This window comes from Thermobia domestica, chromosome 1, assembly GCF_964235325.1.
Source record: "Thermobia domestica chromosome 1, izTheDome1.hap1.1, whole genome shotgun sequence".
Taxonomy (NCBI): Eukaryota; Metazoa; Arthropoda; class Insecta; order Zygentoma; family Lepismatidae; genus Thermobia; species Thermobia domestica.
Window position 1 is genome coordinate 28953918 of NC_137454.1, and position 23111 is coordinate 28977028.

General features: G+C 36.1%; 1 protein-coding gene across 3 annotated transcripts in view; it reads right to left on the minus strand.

Moving 5' to 3' along the window:
- LOC145684067 (uncharacterized) overlaps positions 1-23111 on the minus strand; it is a 457866-nt gene that overhangs the window by 74357 nt on the left and 360398 nt on the right. For all 3 annotated transcript variants that reach the window (XM_081755919.1, XM_081755926.1, XM_081755936.1), the window contains one exon: positions 5550-5735. In XM_081755919.1, coding sequence (XP_081612045.1) covers positions 5550-5735 — 186 coding nt within the window. The remainder of the gene's footprint in view (positions 1-5549; positions 5736-23111) is intronic.

The following is a 23111-nucleotide window of genomic DNA, read 5'->3' on the forward strand; positions in this document are numbered from 1 at the left end:
AACAAACAAAAATGAAAATGAAAATTATATGCACTAATGTTCATAATTATACGCAAAATTGGGTTTAAAAAGATTTATTTAAAAATTAAATAAAAATGGTAATGATGCAACTGTCACACATGGAACCTTAGTTACTCCCTTAGTTGGAGGGGTAACATTAGTTACTCTTGCTAATAGTTGCGTAATAAAATATACTGTTTGAGTTTGTTTCAAAATATATATCGCTATTCTGAGAATGTCCCCCTTTTATTTTGAACACCTCCCCCCAAGTAAAAATTTCTGACGTACTTATTGCTGACGTTGCTTTCTGCTTCAGAGAATAAAAGGATTAAAGCACGAGAACAGAAAAAGAAAAAACTATAAGGTATGAAGAGATGAAACAAAGACAGGGGCGCCTCACTAAAAGAAGTGGAAGCAATTCTCAATCTTCATATTAACAGCCGAGGAAAGAACAAGAAAAATTCATATTTTGCATTTTTTCATAGTATAATTCAGGGTGGATTGATTTAAATCAGTCTTGATTTAAATCACGATTTAAATAGAGATTTAAATCACTTGATTTTTTAAATAAAAATCGTTGATTTAAATCAAATTCCGAAATAAATTGATTTAAATTTAAAATAAGTAAAATCCAGCCTCTGGTGTGTTATCGTCATTTTTCTCTTCTTTAGATCATTTCATTTTTAGTTATTTGTGTTTCATTTCTTAGAGCTTAGTACTCTAGTTTCTAGCACATAGTTAAACTTACGTTATTCAATATATCCGTCATAGCATACTTCCACATTTCTGTTATACTGTAGCTGTGTAATGATGTAGCAATAATCTTCTGGATGCAACCTTGAATACCATTTTATACAAATAATCAGTACGGATTTAAAAAAGTGTTTTGGGAGGGTTGTTTTCTTCTTAATGTATCTTTTTTTTTTTTTTTTTTAATGCGTGATTTTCATTTGAGGGGAGCTTGAAGTTTATGAGTAAAGACATAACTAAAATTTCGTTTCTTTTAGAAATTCCGTAATTTGGGAGAACAGGCTTCAGTCCGAAAAACACCCCCACCCTAACCCCTTTCGCAAATCCGTTATTGCTGGTAATTAGTAATAACAACAATTTAAAACATAAGAAATGAAATTAACCAGGAATCACAGTACACGCACCATCTCTACATTCACAGATAGAATTAAGAACTTTTGTCGGAATGGTCGAATGCGGGACTGAATCCCGGAGTTCCCAATAGAAGCGGAAAAGCTAACCACTCACTCATGTTTGTTGTGCTTGACTTAAATGTATTTCGTAGTTTTTATTTCTTATCTTTTTTTAAAAAAAAAGAAAATGGAAAGTTCCGTAATGACATATTGAATTCTTGTTAAAAATTCAGAAACCTTCAGGACTGGGTAAACCGTAATGGTAGTTATATATTCCAGAGCCTTGAAAACCAAACGCTCAGATGAATGGTATTACGCATATGATCCATGAACATAAATTCTGTACTTTCCTGACTCTAAACAAGCTTAAGGAACAGTCTGTGCATTACAGAATTTGGGACTTTACCGATTTTGCAGGTCCGAAGCACCTGATAGGTGATAACAAATTATTACGTACGTAATAAATGAATAGAAAATACACTTTCAACACTTCTGATACGTTTCAAAGAAGTTTCTGCAGAGGTAACAAAGGTGGAAGCAAGAGGTGCATTAACAAATTAGGTGATTTTTAAGCGTCCCATACAAAGATTGCATTTTTTCAGTCTTTTAAAGTAATACGTTGAATTGTAATAAAACAATGATTATTTTTCATTGTTACTCTAGTACGAATGTTTATGAAAGTCTCGGAAGTCAGACATAATAAACTTATAGGCTATAACAGATTGACGAATGAATGGTATTTATTTATTTATTTAACAATCACCAGATGCAGCTCAGAGGTTATTTTATACTGGATATCTAACAACAACATGGAAAGGATTTGGAAAGGTATCGGCCAAAGCCTATTTTAGTAGGTACTATCCTGGCATTTGCCTGGTAGGACTGAGGGAAACACTGGAAAACCCCAGTCAGGATGGTCGGCAGCGGGAATCGAACCAATGACCTCCCGAATGCAAAGCCAACGTTGTACCACTTGAGCCATTTAATATACGTAACGAACAAAGAGAAGAACATATTATTTTTAAGAAGGCTACGGCGTCGAAACTTAAATTTGTTTTGTGCGTTTGTTCAGTAAATATATTATTATCTTCACGATGTATTATTTGTTTGAACTCACACACATAGTACAATAAATTTTGTATGTCATGTAAGTTTTTCCTTGTTTTTGTATTTTTAATTCACAATAAAAAATATTGCTTATAATGCATATGAAAGTTAATACTTAACTGCAACTTATTATATACATGGATTAATTTACTGAACATACTGGGATTCATAATAAAAATGTGTTAAGAATTAAAATTGTTTGAAATATGTTTTCGAAATTCATGTTTATTTTCGAGGTTTTGTATTATTATCTTCACCTACTACTACTTAAATGAGTTTTTGTATTGTAGAGAAGCGTAACAAAACCTGTTTTATCAATTTAAAGCAGAATTTGAAAAAAAAAAAGCCCAAAATTTTCAAGCGAAGCAGAAAAAACCGAGTTTCCCCCTCTCCCCAAGAAAAGATTTTTTTTTTTCCAACCCTTGCATCTCTATTTGGGATTGAAATAAGTTAACGACTGGCAATCAATTCAAAATTCAAGCCCAATAGTTTCACTTAAATGGCATAATTAACATTTAATATTAATTCCTAATGTTTTATCTTCAGTTCGTGACGTATTACGCGAGAAGAAAGATTTGATTTAAATAAAAAAATTAGATTTAAATAAAAAATATCAGCAAAAATGATTTTTTCTAAAAAAAATCATAATTTTTTTCCAGTTCATGATCCTATCACCTTCTAATTCAATGAATCTTGCTTTTTTAATTTTTTAAAGATTTTTTCACTAACCTTTTCTTCTCTTGGCCCAGCGCTTTGACTTTACTCCAATTAATTGAATGCCCCGTGTCTTATATGTGCTTATAGACTGCATTTCTGTTTCTCTCGAACCTAACATCGTCCATACTTGTTTTATTCGTTTTTTAACCTGTTTCCCGTTTCACCAATATAGCACATATCACACTTACTGCACTATATCTTATATATTACTCCTTCTTTCTCCATAGAGGCCACGGTGGCTCAGTGGTAGAGCGTTCACCTCTGGTGCATGGGGTTTTCGGTTCGATCTCAGCTCGCAACAAATGAACTTTATGGTGAACAAACACCGTGTGCGTGAGTTTTCTCGGGTTCGCTCGTTTTCTTCCACTTTCTTCATTCCACCATTTCATTCATTTCTCATCATCACCGTCTCCTTTAGCCTAACCGGCATAATCGTGGAACGTAAATCTTAAAGATTTCATTTTCATTTCATTTTCTTTCTGCATCATTCTTTCCTCTTCTTCTCCCCTCTTTTCTCGCTTTTCCTTTATTAGCTCTAGTAATCTCTTGCTTCCTTTTCTATAGGCCTACGTGGAAATATTCCAATCTTTTTCAGTATTCTTTTAATGACCTTTGTCTCTTACCCATACTCTCTATCTCCACCACATTTTTCTTTCCTCTGTTTCTCCTTCCAGTCTTCCTATTTGTTTCCTTCTTCTCTCCCTCTTTTCCTTTTGCAGCTTAGTTTCCTTTTATCATATCAATTTCCTTCTAACTGCTCATGAAAGGCCGCTATCCCCTCCTCTGCTTTCCTTCTCTCACTCTTCTGGTTTTGTGATTGAAGGGCATTGGCTGAAGTACCTATGGTAGCCATCAGCATTCAGGGATTTTTTCGTTGTGATTGAAGGGTATTGGCTGAAGTAGCCTATGGTAGCCATCAGCATTCAGGGATTTTTTCGTTGTGATTGAAGGGTATTGGCTGAAGTAGCCTATGGTAGCCATCAGCATTCAGGGATTTTTTCGTTGTGATTGAAGGGTATTGGCTGAAGTAGCCTATGGTAGCCATCAGCATTCAGGGATTTTTTCGTTGTGATTGAAGGGTATTGGCTGAAGTAGCCTATGGTAGCCATCAGCATTCAGGGATTTTTTCGTTGTGATTGAAGGGTATTGGCTGAAGTAGCCTATGGTAGCCATCAGCATTCAGGGATTTTTTCGTTGTGATTGAAGGGTATTGGCTGAAGTAGCCTATGGTAGCCATCAGCATTCAGGGATTTTTTCGTTGTGATTGAAGGGTATTGGCTGAAGTAGCCTATGGTAGCCATCAGCATTCAGGGATTTTTTCGTTGTGATTGAAGGGTATTGGCTGAAGTAGCCTATGGTAGCCATCAGCATTCAGGGATTTTTTCGTTGTGATTGAAGGGTATTGGCTGAAGTAGCCTATGGTAGCCATCAGCATTCAGGGATTTTTTCGTTGTGATTGAAGGGTATTGGCTGAAGTAGCCTATGGTAGCCATCAGCATTCAGGGATTTTTTCGTTGTGATTGAAGGGTATTGGCTGAAGTAGCCTATGGTAGCCATCAGCATTCAGGGATTTTTTCGTTGTGATTGAAGAGTATTGGCTGAAGTAGCCTATGGTAGCCATCAGCATTCAGGGATTTTTTCGTTGTGATTGAAGGATATTAGCTGAAGTAGCCTATGGTAGCCATCAGCATTCAGGGATTTTTTCGTTGTGATTGAAGGGTATTGGCTGAAGTAGCCTATGGTAGCCATCAGCATTCAGGGATTCTTTCGTTGTGATTGAAGGGCATTGGCTGAAGTAGTCTATGGTAGCTAGTCAGCATTCAGGGATTCTTTCGCTGTCTCTTATATATATGATCTGTCACTATAGTCAGTGACACACGAATTGGCGTGTGACATCAGCCAATAAGCTCAGTGCGCTGTTACTAAACCTTCCGCGAGGAATATAATCATTCATAATTGATTTTGTTTGTATTTGTAAACAATTATGAATGATTAGATTCCTCCCTGAAGGTTTAGTAACAGCACAGTGCTAGCATATTGGCTGATGCCACACGCCAATTCGGGTGACGCGGACTATACATATATATACATAGTGTCTGATAACGCCAAGTGAGTAGTTGGCGAAACTGTTACACGTCAAAATTTTTTACAATAAACGTATCGCTTTTCTCACCGAGTAGTTTACATCTGATTTAAAAGTATTAACTAATATTAATTTTGTCCAATTATAGAGTCCAGAGTTATTATTTGTTGCTCTTGCCCAGAGGTATCGCACAGGAACAACTTTGTGTATAATTACGATCTGGTAATAATTCGTACAATGTTATCTCAACCATATTTGGTTTCATCAGCTCTTAAATACTGATATTTCGAAGTCTGACTATAAATGTACAATCTGTAGGGAAAAAAATTTTCAATATGCACACATCTAATGTTTTTTTTTTTTTTTAATAAAACAGTACAATGTTATTAATTAGATATTACACTCTCATTATAAGATTTTGAAGATCTTAACAGATGTTGTTCTATTACAACTCTACGTAAATAATAATAATTCTACAAAAATGATTGATTTGTACATACCTAAACACTCTGGAAGTGGATTAGTCCACATGACGTCATCTCCTCTGAGTTCGCACTCCGTCGTGTTGTCTCCTAGGAGTTCAAATCCGGACTCACACATGAAGGTACACTGTGAACCCCACACCCAGTCTTGTGTGCAATGCATCATCAACTGATTGGAAGGAACAAGTGCCTCACATTTGCGTACTGTTTAGAATCATTAACATGAAATGAAAAGAAAAAGACAAAAATATTGATTTCATGAATTTATTTACATTGTAGGTTTTTCCTAAAATAAATAAATAAATAAATAAATAAAATTAAAAAAAAACACTTATTTATGTCTCTATTCGACTTCGTAATATTTTGTTAAGTCGAAAATTTCGTGGGAAAAATATAGAAAGATGAGATCGGAGGCCTATGCATATTTTATCTTATTTATGCCTAGTACCTAACATAGTTCGAATATTTGTTACTAACAGTGGCGGCTCTTGAGAGAAGGTACATCAGTAAAACTTAATATTCATTCATTCATTCATTCATTGTTTATTCATCCATATCGTACATTATTGGTCAGAGACCAGTACATAGGACTTGTCAAATAATAATAAGACATTTCAGTATAATTGATTTACATTATTTTACAAACTATCACCCAAGTATTCGTTAATATGATAATACATTTTGTTACACAAAAAATTAAATAGTTCATTTTTGAAATTTCGTATGTTTTTGATATCCTTCAAATAACTTGTGAGCTTATTAAACAACTTAGCGAACATAGGAAGAACACTTCTTTTGGTGCACGCATAGTTTTGGTATGCTGTGAATATGTTATTCTTTTGTCGTGTGTTGTATGAATGTACATCGTCAATATGAAGAAAACTACTTTCATTTCTCTTTACATATATGATACTTTTGTATATGTACAGACAAGGCACAGTTAAAATTTTATTTGACTGAAAGACCCTTTTGCATGAGGACCTTGGTGATAGATTAAAAATCGCCACAAGCTGAAGGAAGAAAAAAGTACTGATTCTTGTACGGTATACATCTTGTAACGATTAAATGTAAACTAATTTCCTTAGCTTGCAGCAATAAAAGAATGAATAACCCTTTAACTGTGGTTGATGTAAATATACGTCCCCCGGAATGAATTAATTTCCTTAGTTTGCAGTAATAAAAAATGTTTAACCCTGTACGTGTGGATGACATAAATATACGTCCTCCGCATTATAGAGTTGAAGTGCGGATGGAGTATATGTACGCTCTGAATTGAGTTCTAAATCTGAGTGTGGATGCCATAAATATATTCCCAGATATTTCTTTTCTTCACAATTTTGCTACGGAACGTTGTAGTAGTGTTGTTGCAGTGGAAACAATAAAAAATACCAATTTGTCTATCTTTTTGTACTTTTATTTATATTTTCACACAAATTTGCAAAACTATTTTACGAAAAAAAGAACTTACTTTTTCAAAAGCGAGTTGTTCCCAAAAATTCCTCACTTCAGGAGTTCATTTTTACCGGTGTGGTTTGTTTCAAGATACGCCATTGGTTATTGATGCACTATACACCATGTTTGATTTTTTAAAAAAATGTTTATTAATGTTAGAAATAAAATTTAAAACTAAAACAAACAGTATTCTCTATCTTAATATAAATAAAAGATATGCAGTATATACCAATAATTGTGGTAATGCACTTCAAGGCTTATCTTGTCGATTTTCCGAGCTATTATTACGGTAGTTATAAAAGCAATCTATAAAAATAATGTAAAAAAAGAATTATGAAAATGAAATTCATAGTTATAATATCGTAATAATTACTATCTTAATAATTTTATAGGTCTTCAACTAGAAAATTAATTTGATTGATCAATTGTTCCTTTTTTAAATTCATCTTTATGTGCATTGTACACAAAGTTGCTTCCTTATTGAATGAAATGAAATACACAAAATACAGTTTAAAAAAATACACACACACAATACGGTAGAAATTCTGAAAGATATTATCAAATATCTTCATATGATTAAATTAATATTTTTTTCAATCTTCATTTATATATTCATCAAATATTGTAAAATAATTGCTCCAGTAATAATTTCCTGACTTTGTAATTAAAAGTGTATTTATTCAATTTGAGTCTTTCGAATAGGATTGTATGACCTCATCAGGTAATAATTCACACACACACACACTAGTTTATATATATTAGACTTTTAAAAGATGTTTGCTAAGATAAAACAGATGGTCAGAAGAAGTTCTTCTAAACATATATTTCTATCAAATGAAAAACTTTTAATTGGAAGACAATTCCCACCAAAAAAGAAAAAAAAAATCAATATTTTTTTATGTTCAGAGATTAATGGTTGATAACATTTGGTTGAATTTAAGGAATAAAAAATATTGTTCTCTCAACTTCTTAAACAGTTACTCTAATATGCTTATAGTATGAAACTTTTCATGTGTTCAAATAAAAATATCACTTTCATTAATCATCCATCTCGTTTAGTCTAAGCCGTGGAATTTTAACCTTAAAAATAATTTTTTGACAAGATAATCGCTCTATCTATTTATTGAAAAATAATAAAAATAAAATAAAAATAAAAAAGAATAAAATATTCGCTTTCGATCAAGAGTTATCGTGTAGAGTAACGGACGTATTCAACAGTACAGTTTTATAATTCGCACTGCGTGATCCTAATAAAAGGAATTGGTCCCAATATTGAGCCTTGTGGGATTACATGAATGTCAGATTGTAAGGTTGTTGTGATTTTATTAATCTTATTGTTGCAAATTGTATTCTGTCTTTTAAATAAGTTTAAAAAAAGAGAGAAAGAGAGAGATTACTTCTCGTTTAAGTTTTCCATTAAAAAATAGCCTATATAAACAATTTGTGTATTTCAATTTTTGAAAGAAGAAAAGACTGTCTTTCTTTTCTCCTAACTTATTACCCATAAAAAATTTTTCCTTTTCCTTTTTTTTTTTAGAAAATAGATATTTTAAAAATAGAACTCCAAACGAAATAGAGAGAGAAAAAGCGTCAGTAAAAAAAAATAAAAAATGAAATTAATTTCTTTCCATAAGCACGAATCAGTTTTCTCTTCTCTTTTCCTTTCTCTCTCTCTCTCTCTCTCTCCAGGGAACTAGTGATAAACCAGTACTCTTACTATAATTTTATTGTTATTATTATTAGCAGCAGCATTGGTAGTGGCAGTAAGGGCTAACTATTTATTTATTTAAGGAAGTTTGCGATACTGCATGGGCTTCGAAAACAAAAGAATAAATACAGCCATGAGGCCATTTTACATAGGAAATAATCGAAAATGGATAGAAATTTTAGGAAAGCCATCAGGACTTTTATTTAAAGGTACTATTCTAGTATTCACCTAGCAAGGGCGCGGAAAACTTTGGCAAAACGTAAAGATAAAAAGCAGCGGAGCTCAAACCCATGGACCTTCCGATTACGACACAGGAATGTTAATTGTTTATCTACGCTTGTTCCATAATATTATTATTACAGTAGATTCCATAAAACTGGGCACTCGATAAACCGGAAGTCCGGATAACTCGGTCACGTCCTGGCAGGGAGAAAAAAAGACGTGTACATCAGGGCCGTGCCGTGGGGGGGGGGCAAGAAGGCGACGGTCCCGGGGGCGAAAAATTCGGGAGAAAAAAAGGGAAAAAGATAGGAAAATTGCTTGGAATATATGGGGGCGCCGTCGTATACTCTCGCCCTGGGCGCTGATTTTCCACGACATGGCCCTGGTGTACATATTTCTATTTTTTTTTTTTTAAGCTAGCTTTTGCAAAGTCGGTTGGTTAATTTTCATTATAGACAGCTTTATGCGTTCATAAAGTATTTTTCTGAGGTCTGTCTTATCAGGTAAATTACTGTATAGTACAGTATTCATTAATTTTCATTTTCATACATAGTAAAAGATAAAGTACATACTTTTCCTTTATAGCCAGTACATACAAGTACAGTACTGTATTTTCTAAGGAAACACTCGTACTTATTCTTTTTTTAACCCCATTTCCGATAAGACAGCATTTTCACAAACTCGGTCACTTTTTGGTCTACATTAGGCCGAGTCATCGGTACTCTACTGTATTATTATATTTTGTTTTATTTTGTAAGCAACTTGTCCGGTTCCACTAGAATCAGACATAGGAAAAGAAAAAAAGAATATTGTCTGAACCTTGAAGATTAAAAGATGCAAATATTGAAATAATTCTGAGTATATACGCAAAGTACTTGTATTGGTACAGAAGGTATCCTGTTAACCCTGAACCCTTACTCATAATCATGATGTTAGTTTCTTTAACTTTTTTGTGATTTTTTTTTTCTGTACTCTTCCAGCTAGTGCTAAATCTATAGATAAAAGATATATGGATAATTCTAACATTACATCGGACTAGTTCTTACGTCATACTCTTCAAGATGCGAATCAACAAAGAATGTTTTAAAAATACTGTTTGCATCAGTGAGTGTGCAAGCTAAGCTTAAACAAAGACAGTTTACTCATATGAAGCACAAGAATGACTAATTGCTTTACTGCATACATTCCATTTGTTCAATGTGTAACTGAATGTAGAATGCAATGCTATTAAAGGTATTCAAATATCTTTTATTTAATTAATTTTGTTTCTCATTTCGGAATAACTATTCGTTTATAATAATGGTTCAAGTAATCAGTGGTGCCCACCCCCCTCATGTCCATGACGCACCCCCCTCAATTGTCTATCCGTAGGTGTTCTTCCATGAAAAAAAAATCTTTTCGATTAATTTTTACACCCCCTCAAACATATTTACAGTGAAACCTCTCTAAAGCGGGCAGCCGTGGGGAATCAAAAATTGTCCGCTATAGAGAGGTGTCCGCCTTAAAGAGGTTTCAATATTTTCTTACGTAAATTAGTAATCAAGGTGATATGTAATTAGAAAAAAAAATATTTTTGCATGAATCGTGTATTTACGAATATTACCAAAATGTTACGATACCTGCATTATCCTCTGCCATCCAATACTCTATGTTCGAGGCACAACATTGAAATAAGATGCTATAGTTCTCTGCACTTTACACTTATCACTACTTACTACGTTTTCAGTGTTTGCTTTAATTTGTTGGTTAATTGCAGTCCAGAAGTGTCTTTTTTGAGACAATATGCATAACCGCGGGCAGAAAATACCAAACTTGTCTTCTGCTTGGTCAGAGATTCCAGACGGACAGTAGCATAACATGTCATCCCAAACGTCGGGCAACTGTCAATCACTTTTGTGTCTAAAATAGCTTGGGTGGGAGTGGGATGCATGCGAAATACATGAGACTGTTGCTAAACAGAGACGCTTCATCTGGGTTGCTGAGCAGACAGTTGAGGAAGCTAAATGTCACATTGCTTCCTTGGTGACATATATGAAAAATGAATTTTTACTATACTTTTAAAATTGTTTCTAGAGAAAGTGTCCGTAATACGGAGGTAAATAATACCTATAAAAGAGAGAAAAGACTGTCCGTGTCCGTACTAGAGAGTGTCCGCTTTAGAGAGGTTTGCCAATATGTTTTTCCCTATTGCAGTGTTTGGGGATTACAAAATGTGTCCGTTACGGGAGGTGTCCGCTTTATAGAGGTGTCCGTTAGTAGAGGTTTCACTGTATATAGATTTTAAGCCCCCCCAAATATTTCAATGACGCAGTTTGCGTCATAGCCCCCCCTTGTGGGCACCCCTGCTTCAACTTTCCTTTCCAGCAGGGTGCTAGTCTATTTTGAATGGCAAATTAAATGACCAATCATATTATCTATTCCTTCCTCTGTTGTACCAAACAGTGGCGTAGGGAAGGGGGCAGAGGGGCCGGCCCCCCTTAAGAGGCCCGACAATGTACTTGGTACTTTGATGTTTGTATTTTTTTATATATATATATATTTATGTTTATATATTTTTTGTTTGTAATTTTTCTATATGTACCTATAACAGCACTTGCCCCCCCAAACACACATCCTGGCTACGCTACTGGTACCATAAAGGTATTGTTTTCGTTTATTTTTAACCTGTATCTGTTTTCAACGAACTTAAAAGGTTCGTTACTGAATTCTCTACGTCGTGTGTCTGTGCCTATTATTTGCGAATTTTTTCACTGAGATATTGGCCAAAAAAAAAAACTTCTAATTTCGGGAGATTTGAGGAGCCATATCTTGGGAACCGTAAGTCATAGTGAGACGATATTGGTGTTGATCAATACCTAAAAAGATGGTGAACATTTTAGTAGCAAATAGTAACCGGTGGCCACTGAGTACAGTTACATGTCTCTGCACTGCATTCTCAACCTAAAGTTCTTTTCAGGTTTGTTGCCGCGAAAGGGTTTACTGCGTTAGCTTCAATAATCTTCCGTTGTCACTTGCGGTCTGCTCACTCTCGCTTTAGTTTGTAATCCATGTTCCTCTTCTGCTTCGAATAGTTCAATTAAATATCTTACTGTATTAATATCCAGGCTCATGGCTCGAGCACTTTTTTTTTTTTTTTTTTTTTTTTTTTTTTTTTTTTTTTTTTTAGACATTCCAGTTTTCCATATGCAATTATTCTTTCTCTAGTTATAAAAGACAAATAGTTTACCATCTTAGTATATACCTATACTAAGGTACTCACGCAACAGTTTCTATAGAGGGAGTTCGGCAACGAGCATATAATTCGATGTACTCACTAACTACCTCTATAAAACTGGTTGTGGAAGTATTGCAGGATTCTGAAACATGGATATTTGAGTACGGCACATATTAGTTCCTAAGTGAAGTCTTGACCCGACTACGGTAGGCCCCATAGTTTTGGAGCTATGGACCTTTAAAATTCACTTTTTCATGTATTCGGTAGCCTATAACTCCGAAAGAAGGCATTTGTGCACCCAGGTTAGTCTATACATTTTGCCTTATCTTAGTGTCAGGAATCACCTCCCAAATGTTGTCGGTGTTGTTTTGAAACACCCTAAATATATATATAAATGTATATACTCTGAAACATTTTATCGTTGGGAGTGGTTAGAACCCGGACCCTTCTACATACGCCATTGGATCTAATTCTTAATGTATGACAACAATTCAGAACTATAATTCTTTTCTTGATTATATAATATTCGTTTTCATACACTTTTTAAAGTCTCGAATATCTTACAACTTAAGGAAAATAAATTTTAAATTAAGTCAGCTGAAGCATTTGTTTCGCTGTAATCATTTGTCGCACAAATGATTAACTTGACATTTCAATTTCGAAATTTCACGCTTCGCTACTGATACTGGAGATGGGAGGGGGTGTTCAGAGCAAAAGAAAATCGTAAGCGTCACATCAGTAGCTGCTTATTTCTGCAAGGGATTACGCCTCTGTCTTTCAGTGTTGCCACATACTGTGGTTTTATAGGTGTAGGCTAGACTCAGTTTTTGCAATGTATGTTGCGCATCTATTGCCTTCTCTCTGGCGAGTAAGTATTTAGATCGATGTTATACGAAGTTCTCCAAAACAACAAGGGAGTTTCGTTTCACAGTGTGAAACTACACTAAGCTTCTAAACTATACGAATTCAGTAATCAAACTAGAAGTATAAGTGCATCTATAGGCCTAATTTCTGGTTGCAATATACTAATAAGATCAAAGGTATATAGGTAGGATAAAAAGTTGTGGTAACACTGTTCTCACGTCAGAGGGATTTGTCCCAGCACTACAAACATAGAGTAAGGAATGTTATAAGAGATTTCAGCTGCTCTTCTCGCTGAAACTAAATCACGTGAATGGATTCTGTGGCGTCGCCACTCAAAGCAGTTGGATAGTACGAACTACTGAAAACAAGAACGAATCAAATAATTCAGAGCGCGTGAGTGATAGAATTACTGCAGTCAATGATACAATTAGCTACTGCTAGTAGCAGACGATGCAATTAGTTACGACTGTAGCTGGCAGTGTCACCAGTATCACTTTCGTTGCATTGTGGGAACGATTTGAATTTCAATTACGTATATAGAGGGTGGTGCATCAGAGTGATCAGTGACTACAAGAGTTCCGTAGCTGATAAAGAAATGTTGGCACATTGAAGTGTGACGAATAGTAACGACCGTGTGTTGTTATTCAGTAAAAAGCAGCATTGCCATGAAGTACTCGTAGAGGAGAAAAGTGTAAGCGCCGTAACAATACGTCCGCCAGAAAGGTGAACTACTGTGCGTGATCAAGATTGAAGTGCACAACAATGTTTTCGTGGTCTTCTTTTGATGACCAACCTTTTCACTAAAATGAAGCAACCAGTTCACGGGAAGCACTACAATCCAAGAGAGGCCATCATCCGTGTCATATGGCGGTTCCTGCGGGACATCAACAAAAAGATTGGCGCACTAATGGTGTATGACATCTTCCATACGTGTGGCAGAAGATAATAGAGATAGGAAGCAATTACATTGAAGGACTGTAACAGGTGTTCATCTGCGCATAAGGCCAAGTACGAATTACAACATTGTGCCATTATATTTCATCAATCTGTTGTAGAACCTGTTCCCTGGACGATGTCCATATCAAAAAGTCATTAGAACTACCCTATCCCTTATTTCTTTTGTTCTATGGCGATAAATAATTAATTTGAACAACTTGTTTGAATAGCGGGTTAACAGAGGAGATGGAACCTATTCTTGGGACGCTAAATCGATTGCCAAAAAAAAAAAAAAAAAAAAAATGCATCTCAATATCTTTCCCATACTGTAATTTAACAAATTCCAGCGAATTGCTTGGTTTGGACCTTAGTGTCGCATTCTGCACCAAGGCTATATGAGACATAGACCTACAGTTTAACGTGGAATCCGAACCACATGACCTGTCACCGGGAATTAAACCCGTGTCTCTCACGTCGAAAGCCTGTACGTTAACCGTATGATATCTCTGCGTGTTCTACCGAGCTAGTCAAAAGAAATTTCTGGTATATCCGAATCAGCAAAGAACTCCCATGAAATAAAAATACCCCAATGTCTCTGAGAGATGACTTTTAGCTTAATCTGCAAAGAGTTTGATTTGATTTGATTTTTAGTTTAGCGTTCTGTTCAGTAGTGAGGCTATATGAGACGTGAATCTACAGCTTAACATGGTATCCGAACCACACGGACTCCGCCGGGAATCGAACCTTGGTCTCCCACGTCAAAGGCACGCATGCTAATCATATTAATCCTAGTAGCAAGAAGGCTTCCGGCCAGTTGGCGCGTGCTTGGCTTTTGGCTTTCTAGGCTTGCACTTGAAACGCATGCTCTCATACAATCTGCATTTTGTTGTACTTGCAAGCGATGCTTTAAAACCTTCGTAGAGCGTATAACATCACTGGCCGTTCATTGGCTATTGACTTGACTTTTAAAGTGCCTGCGTCAAGCTTGAATGGAATACTGAATGCAAGGTTTTCCCCATGTAACTTCGTTACTGGAATTTAGCTTGCGGCATGCTTGTACGTTTTCGAATCAAGCTGGATGCAAGCTTGGCCGGCTTACAATTTTTCAAGCGTACAGCAAGCGATTTGCAAGTTGTCTCTGTTACTAGGGAACAGTTGAAATCCCTTTTAACTAAATGGTTAAATAATATTCCAAACCAATTGGCGTGACAGCCCATTTTGTGGGCCTAAGCCTGCTCTAGCGACCGGCGGAACTACGTCCAGCCTAGCGGCATGCAAGTGTCAGTGCGCTGCGATGACGTCCTGTCTTTAACATATGACTCTCCAGTTTGCCTGACGACGCTGGGTGGACGCGGAAATTTGGGAAGCACCAGCTAGGAATTGAACCCGGAACCCTGCGGACATGAGTCCAACGCTCTAGCCACTAGGCAATGTGTCCCCTCGGTTAAATAATATTTATTACTATTAAATAATAATAATAATAATAATCTTCCTTCGTTGTCGAAGATACGACACAAAACCCACATCCATAAATTGCTATATAGGGGAAGCACGGGCATAATGACCCCCGGGGCAAGATGGTCACCCCGGTATATAGCGGTGTTCCTTTGGTGACAGAGAATTGATACTACTGCACAAGCCGTAGTTAGTGTGGCACGAAATGTTTAGAAAAAGAGACGTCGCTACCTTCAATAGCGTGTGAAATAAGCGGAGAAAACCATTTTCATGGTACGTCGATATAAGGTATATAGTGAATATTCTACCTGTTGCTGAAAAAAGTAATTACTTGAACAAAACATGGCACACACATAAATAGTGAGACAGATTTGGTCATAAAACAATCATGCATGACTTCGTTGTGGAAGATGGTGGATAGCAGATAAAGGGTTATTGAAAGTTATATCGAAATTGGGGCAAAATGGCACCTTAAAATTGTACAGGGGACAAAAACATCCCGTGTCAAATTGAGCAGGGTACCATAAATACCCTGTGAATAGTATGAAGGTCAGTGTTCGCTGTGATTGAGCGTGTGGCAGGGGATGGGCTAAAGCGGTCATTCACAATAGCTACTTATGTATGTTATTTGCACATACAACTTGTTTGGTAAAAAAATTCACTTCTTACACCTATTTACATTTCGTCGCATGAGAACCAGAGAAACGTAACTCCATTTTCGTAGCTTTACAGGCGAGAGAACAAAAATATTATTTTCTTAGAAAGATGTGTTTTTAATAAGATGGTAAATGAGCTACATTACAACAGATTATCAACAAGGAAAATAGATGGCGTTACGTGGTAATTGAGCTACATTACAACAGATTATCAACAAGGAAAATAGATGGCGTTACGTTCCATTTACACCAAGTGGGACTTTGAAAATTATGTCCGAACATGAAGAACACGAAAACCGCATTTTTGGAGTTACGTTCCTCTGGCTTTCATGCGACGATTTGTAGAAGAAAGAATAAAGAATATGGTACTGCAATATAATCGACTTTACATTTATAGCAACGTTGCTATTTCAATTTCAACTTTAAGGTGTCCATTATGCCCCTACTTCCCCTAAATTTAAATATATTTCGCAATTTGCCACACAAAAGCAAAATCTAAAAATAATAATAAAAAAAAAAACTAAGAGTGTATATCAAACCTTCCTCCCTCATTGTACTCCCAAATAACACCCCTGAGTGGAATCGAGCTAACATTGACTCTTCACGCTGCTTGCCTCAGTAATTACTGCATCATATATGAACAACTACTGCGAAATTGTTTGCGAAAATATATTTCCAATATTCTGATCAAACATGTATTGTTTGAGTTGTAGTGAATTTTCTAACCTTTGAAGCAGAACGTCATACATACAGCAACAAATTCATTGGCTCGCTTAATTATGTTGACAAACGTAAGTGATGCAGAAAATAGCTAAGTGTAAGTACCGTGTGAGAGCAAACAAAAGGTTTATTGACGTCAATGAGAGTGCTTTTGGCAACATAGGCCCACTTGAAATTCCAATGTACTTGACTAACAAACTTACTTTCGACATGTCTCCCAAGTGTTCGGCGTAGACACGTGGCAAAAAGATGAAGAAGAGGGTTCTTTCCTATTAATTTTCAGTTTCTGTCAAGTTCGTTCCCAGGGAGGGGAAGCGGTAAGAACCTACTCTGAAATTCTCAAATTTATAGTAGAGTAACAGCTTTCTCTTTTTTTCTGGATACTTTATAGATCTTTATGCAGTGGCGTATTTAGTGGGGCTATCGGGCTCAAGCTCCCCTCCCCGAAATAAATTTGTTAGTTTTTCGTATTCCACGTACAACAATAATCCTTCTTACCATTTCTAAGAATTTCATTGACTTTCCATTTTCTTATGCTCTTTGTTCAGAAATAATACTGCATTTTTCAAATTTCATTCCATGTAAGAGCTGCTTTCTTTTTTTCTTTCTTTCGTCCATTCTGCTCTTCTGTTTCTTTTTTCTTAGTTTTTACTTTCTTTCCTTTCTCCTATTATACCTTCAACCGTTTTGTGATTCAAGTCGGCCGTCGTTAGTAATACCAAAACTAGGAACTGATAAGCGAAACAGATGTTCCACACCAACTTGTCAGGATATCAACATAACGGGGCTTTATTTATTACAGCAAAGCAATATTTACATCTTTTAGTTATAAGGCACATTGTCATAAATAATTATATAAATACATAAGTCATTATATAATATACTCCAATAATAAACGTGGTTCAAATGTTATATCACACTCATCGTGGATTTCTTGTAACAGAGAAGAATTCTGATAATTGTAGATGGAATTAACAAGAAAATGAGGGCATAATTTTGTTACATAAATTTAGAAAGTGAAACGAAAAAATTCGAAACTAGACGAGAATGAATTCTTTGAGACGAGACGAGAGTTCGGCAAAATTTTACGAGACGAAATTAAACTATATTTATTGTCTTGTTTCATGGGCTATTTGACACATGTAAATTTTTTTGTCAGCATAACTGCTTCTTCGATTTTTAGTAATAGGAAATGTGGCTGGAATCTCACATTAAACGATACAGTGTATGTTAAATGATAGCCAATTAATAATACACCGCGCGCCAGAACCAGTTAAGAATCATATGTGGGGGACGTTTTCGTTGCCTCTCCGAGCCAATCGTTCAGTGAATATTCATAAGTCTGAATTGCTATTCTAATCTACGTCTTATACCAGTTTCATGTAGCGCGTAGCACTGTAGCTCACTGGCAATGCGCTTGCCTCTGGTGCGTGGGGTCCCGGGTTCCATCCTCGACCAAGTTAGTTTGTGGTGCACAGCACCGTGTCGTGGGTTTTCCTTGTTTTCTCCCACATTCTCATTCCGCCAATTATTCCATCATTCACTTGTCTTAATCATCCGTCTATCTTGGCCTAAAGGACATAATCGTGGGACGTTAAACTGATTTTTTTTCAATATCTAAAATCAGGCTCAGTATCAATAGTTTTGCCTTACGGAACGGGAACTCCTTCGAGGCTATATGGTTCGCGTACGCGGAAGACCCTGCTTCGAGCCCCGGTGAGTTCTACATCTCACGTAGCCTCGTTGCAGAAAAGAAATTTGTACCATAGGTGTCCAAACTCGCAAGCCCGACTCTCGTGAGCTTGGCACTTGCGCTCAACCAGGCTCGGGCTCAATAATTGAGCGCGAGCCCGAGTGAACTCGAGCCCCAATGAAATAAGTAAGCGCGAGCCCAGTTGAGAGACGTGAGCGCGAGTCCGAGTGAGCGCGAGCCCACTTGAGATGTGAGCGCGAACCCAATCGAGAGAAGTGATTATGAGCCTGAGTGAGCGCGAGCCCAGTTAAGAGAGATGATCACGAGCCCAGTTGAGAGAAGTGATCGAGAGTCCGAGTGATCGCGAGCCCAGTTGAAGGAAGTGATCATGAGCTCAAGTGAATGCAAGCCCAGTTGAGAAAAGTGATCGCGAGTGCGAATGAGCGCTATCCCGAGTGAGCCCAGTGGAAAATGACCATCTATGCTTTGTACCAGGGTGGATTGATTTAAATCAGACTGATTTAAATCACGATTTAAATCAAGATTTAAATCACTTGATTTTTTAAATAAAAATCGTTTATTTAAATCGAATTCCGAAATAAATTAATTTAAAGTGAAAATAAGTAAAATCCCGTTTCTGTTCTGTTATTTCGATTATGGAAGTTAATAATCATAATACAATAAGATTCAAATGTACAGTATAGTATGAAAACAAGTGTAATGCAGAGGATGATTAGGGAAAATCCCGTTTTCAACAGGTAACGGAGCAATCCTGCTTTCTTCTTTTCGTAACATTGGGTTTGGGTTTTAAAATCGTTAACTATTCCAACGAAGAAATTACCATCGACATTTAGGACGAAAATTCTTTTTTGAACGTGTCTGTTTGTTTGTTCCCAGACAATTGGGCGTATTTAGAGGGATCCTATCACCTCTCTCTCTCTCTCTCTTTTTTTTTTTTTTTTGTTAATTTTATAACTTTAGGCGAAATTTATGTATTTCATGTCGCAAGCTAGTTCTGAGTTTTAAAAAATGGCCCCTTGCCAAATATCAGTAACTTTTGTGAAAAAAAGTGTCATTTTGATAAACGTTGCTGTACTTTTTCCTTAATGCTTAATCTTTATAACCTATTTTTAGGTGATAGGGTAGAATCTTCATTATTCGATTAAAAAGTACCAATAAGGCTTTTTACTTAGTTTTCTTCAAGACTGGAGGCATTTTAGAACACGTTACATATGCTTCCATGCCTTTCTGCGTTGAGGCATAGTGTGATGACGTCATAAATTTAAAAATATATTTTTTGTTATGCGTATTATTATTATTATTGGCGGGTTACATTTTGCATTCAGAAGACTGAAATTTTACACACTCGTTCAGTGCACCCCTTTATAATTTTCAGATGTTTTCAGATCTCTGCGTGGAAACAGCGGGGTCCAGAGAGGCAAAAATGTTTCAAAAAGGATATTTTTAACAAAAATAGCTTTTTTCGTGATTTTCCCGCCTCAGATGGAGACATATGAATGGTACCGTTTGAAAGGATGTTCTATTCTGAAGAAAATGATGTACGTACTATGCTCCTAGGATAAATAGGGATGTCTCAGGAAACTGTTACCTGAGATCCTGTTTTATACGGGAATCTAGGGTATTTGGGGAATATTATTTTTCGCGGGCTTACTTTTGCACCTACAAGACTGAAATTTTGCACATTTACTCAGTGTACCCCTCAGTATTTTTCAGATTTGTTTCAGATCTCTGCCTTAAAACAGGGGGAGGGGTCCACAGAGGTAAAAATTTAAGAAAAAAATATTTTTAACAGAAAATTCCTTTTTTCGTGATTTACCCGCCCCAGATACATGATGGAGACATTTGAAGGGTACCGTTTGAAAATTTGTTTTATTCTGAAGAGAATAATGTACAAATCATGATCCTAGGATAAATAGGGATGTCTGAGGAAATCTTTATATTACATCCGGGTCATCTGGGGCATTGTGGGAATGTTCTTAGCTCATTGTTAAAAAGCTTCCTCACCCTTACTACTCAAGATAGAATCTTGAAATTTTGTATACACATTTAGTACAGCTCTTAGTATTTCCTAGTTGATTTTGAGATCTGTGCGTTAACACAGGGGAATCCAGAGGGGATCTTTTTTTTTTTTTTTTTTTTTTAATGCCGATTATTCTCAAAATTCCCCGCTTCAGGGACATGATAGGAAAATGTGAATGTTACCGTTTCAAAAGCTGTTCTATTCTAAAGAGAGTGATGAATGTACCATGATCCTAGGATAAATAGGGATGATGCTGTAGCTGCTTGACTGGAAGTCTATAATTTACCTTTAAAAAGAGTCATAATTTAAAAGGTTAAAAAACATTGTTTGGGATTGATATAGATTAACGATTGGGGATAATTCAAAATTCAACCCCAATACTTTCACTTAAATGGCATAATTAGCATTTAATACTAATTCCTAATGCTTTTTCTTCAGTTCGCGACTTGTATTATACGAGAAAAAAGATTTGATTTAAATCAAAAAAATCGATTTAAATCAAAAAAATCAACAAAAATGATTTTTTTTAAAAAAATCATGATTTTTTTCCACCCTGCTTTGTACTGAAATCAAAACTTTAGTTTCTAACTTATAAATGAACGTAATTTTTTTAAAAAAAATGAAATCTTTGAGTTTTACGTCCCACGGTTATGCCGGTTAGGCTAGAGGAGACGGTGATTATGAGAAATGAATGAAATGGTGGAATGAAGAAAGTGGGAGGAAACGGGAGAACCCCGAGAAAACCCACGCACACGGTGTTTGTCCACCACAAAGTTCACTTGGCGGGAGCAGGGTTTGAACCCGGGACCCCATGCATCAGAGGTGAACGCTCTACCACTGAGCCACCGCGGCCCAATGAACGTAATTAGCAGCAGAGGCGAACTCACCGGGGTCCACCGGGTTCGAACCTCCCAAATTTCCTAACATACATTTGTGCACTTTCTCAATAAAACTATGTATGTTTAACAGGGAAATGATTGATGTAGCATGAACATTTTATCTTACACTTCATCTGTAGTCTTTGTCTTTTAAAAACAATCTAGCCTAGTTCAGTCATTTTTTCTGAAAATAGCTACAGGTGGAAGTATTTCACAATTACCTATCGTCTTCTCGGTACGTTTTAATATTACATAGACGTAGTGGCATGTAGCATTGGACCCCTCCCAACAAAAATTCTGGGTGCGCGCCTGTAAGGACGGAAGGGAGTTTAAATTTTTCTCAAAGATGGTTCCCGGTCCCTATGGTTCCCGGTCTGCACCATAGGGATTTATAGTCTAAAATTCATTTTTTTAACATAGCACTTGGGCCCTTTTATGCTGAGCTCTTTTATTTCATCTTGCCTCAAGTATATATCGTAGGGGAGGAAGGGTTCTATATTATATAAAGAATATTAGTCATTGTTAGGTTCAGAGGAAGCACAAACTATGCGATAATGCAAGTCTATAAATTTTACCAGCGCATATAAATCATACAAACTAACAAACCTTAGCAAATACAGTATAAATTATTAAAATTAATATCCTTAATTAATGTTCACCTCAAGTGGCCAAACATTTTTTAAGACTTGATATTATCTCCAACATTTGCATTTTATATATAGTTTTGTTGCTCAACAAAACTATGTACGAAGTCAAATCAAAAAAAATACTGCGCAAATCAGTGTCAACTAAGCATGCAGACACGCTCAGTACTCCTTTTAACCAGCTGTTATTTTTATTTGCACATCTGGCCACTAAGGGGTTGAGTCTTTAACACTGAGACAGGTGCAACTGGGCTTTTATAACTTCTTTTTGATTCAAAGCAATTCCTCCACAGAGTATTTTTCATTGCGAAAAAAAAAAAAAAAAGAAAAGAAAAAGAAAAAGTGCACAGGCGACATGCTCAAAGAAAATATGCGTAGCATTCGCGTGTCCAATGCGACCTTGTTTTACGCATTCCACCGTACGTAGGCCTAAGTACTTGAATGCACACACACTTACCGAGAATGGAAGATGATCAAATATTACACAGAGTTGCTAAATCATAGTTTAATTACAATAACGAAGATTAAAACGTAACATCGTACTATAAGATAGAAAGCCGAAGATTTTCGGTAAACTGTAGCAATAGTGATATGATTGTAAAATATGGGTGCAGACCGATGATTTCTCGGGAGTGGCCTGGGGGGTCAATTTCTCCCAGAAGCAAAGAAGTAATATGACGGTACACCCACCCAATACAGCGTATACCCAGCTACGTAATATTTTTATACTACAGCATTATCAGGGGGGATGTATAGGTCATATTTTTAAAAACGGCCGAGCATGTACAAACTAAAATATATCACTTTGAAGCTATGCAATTTCCTTGAAGCACATCTCCGATTGTGTTTAACGTGGATTATCAGTATTTCCGCAGCACTACTATCACCCCTCCCTCCCATATTATGTGCCTATGCATGCTTATGTATTGTATTCACCCCCAAATACGTTACATGTAAATCAATATCACTAGTAAAATACATGTTACGTATTTGCCGTGAATACTATATATGAGCACTGGTAAGCATTTTGTATTTCTGTCGACATTACCATTAATATTTAATGGCTTCAGGTCTGGTGAAGCGAAGGGATGTTAATG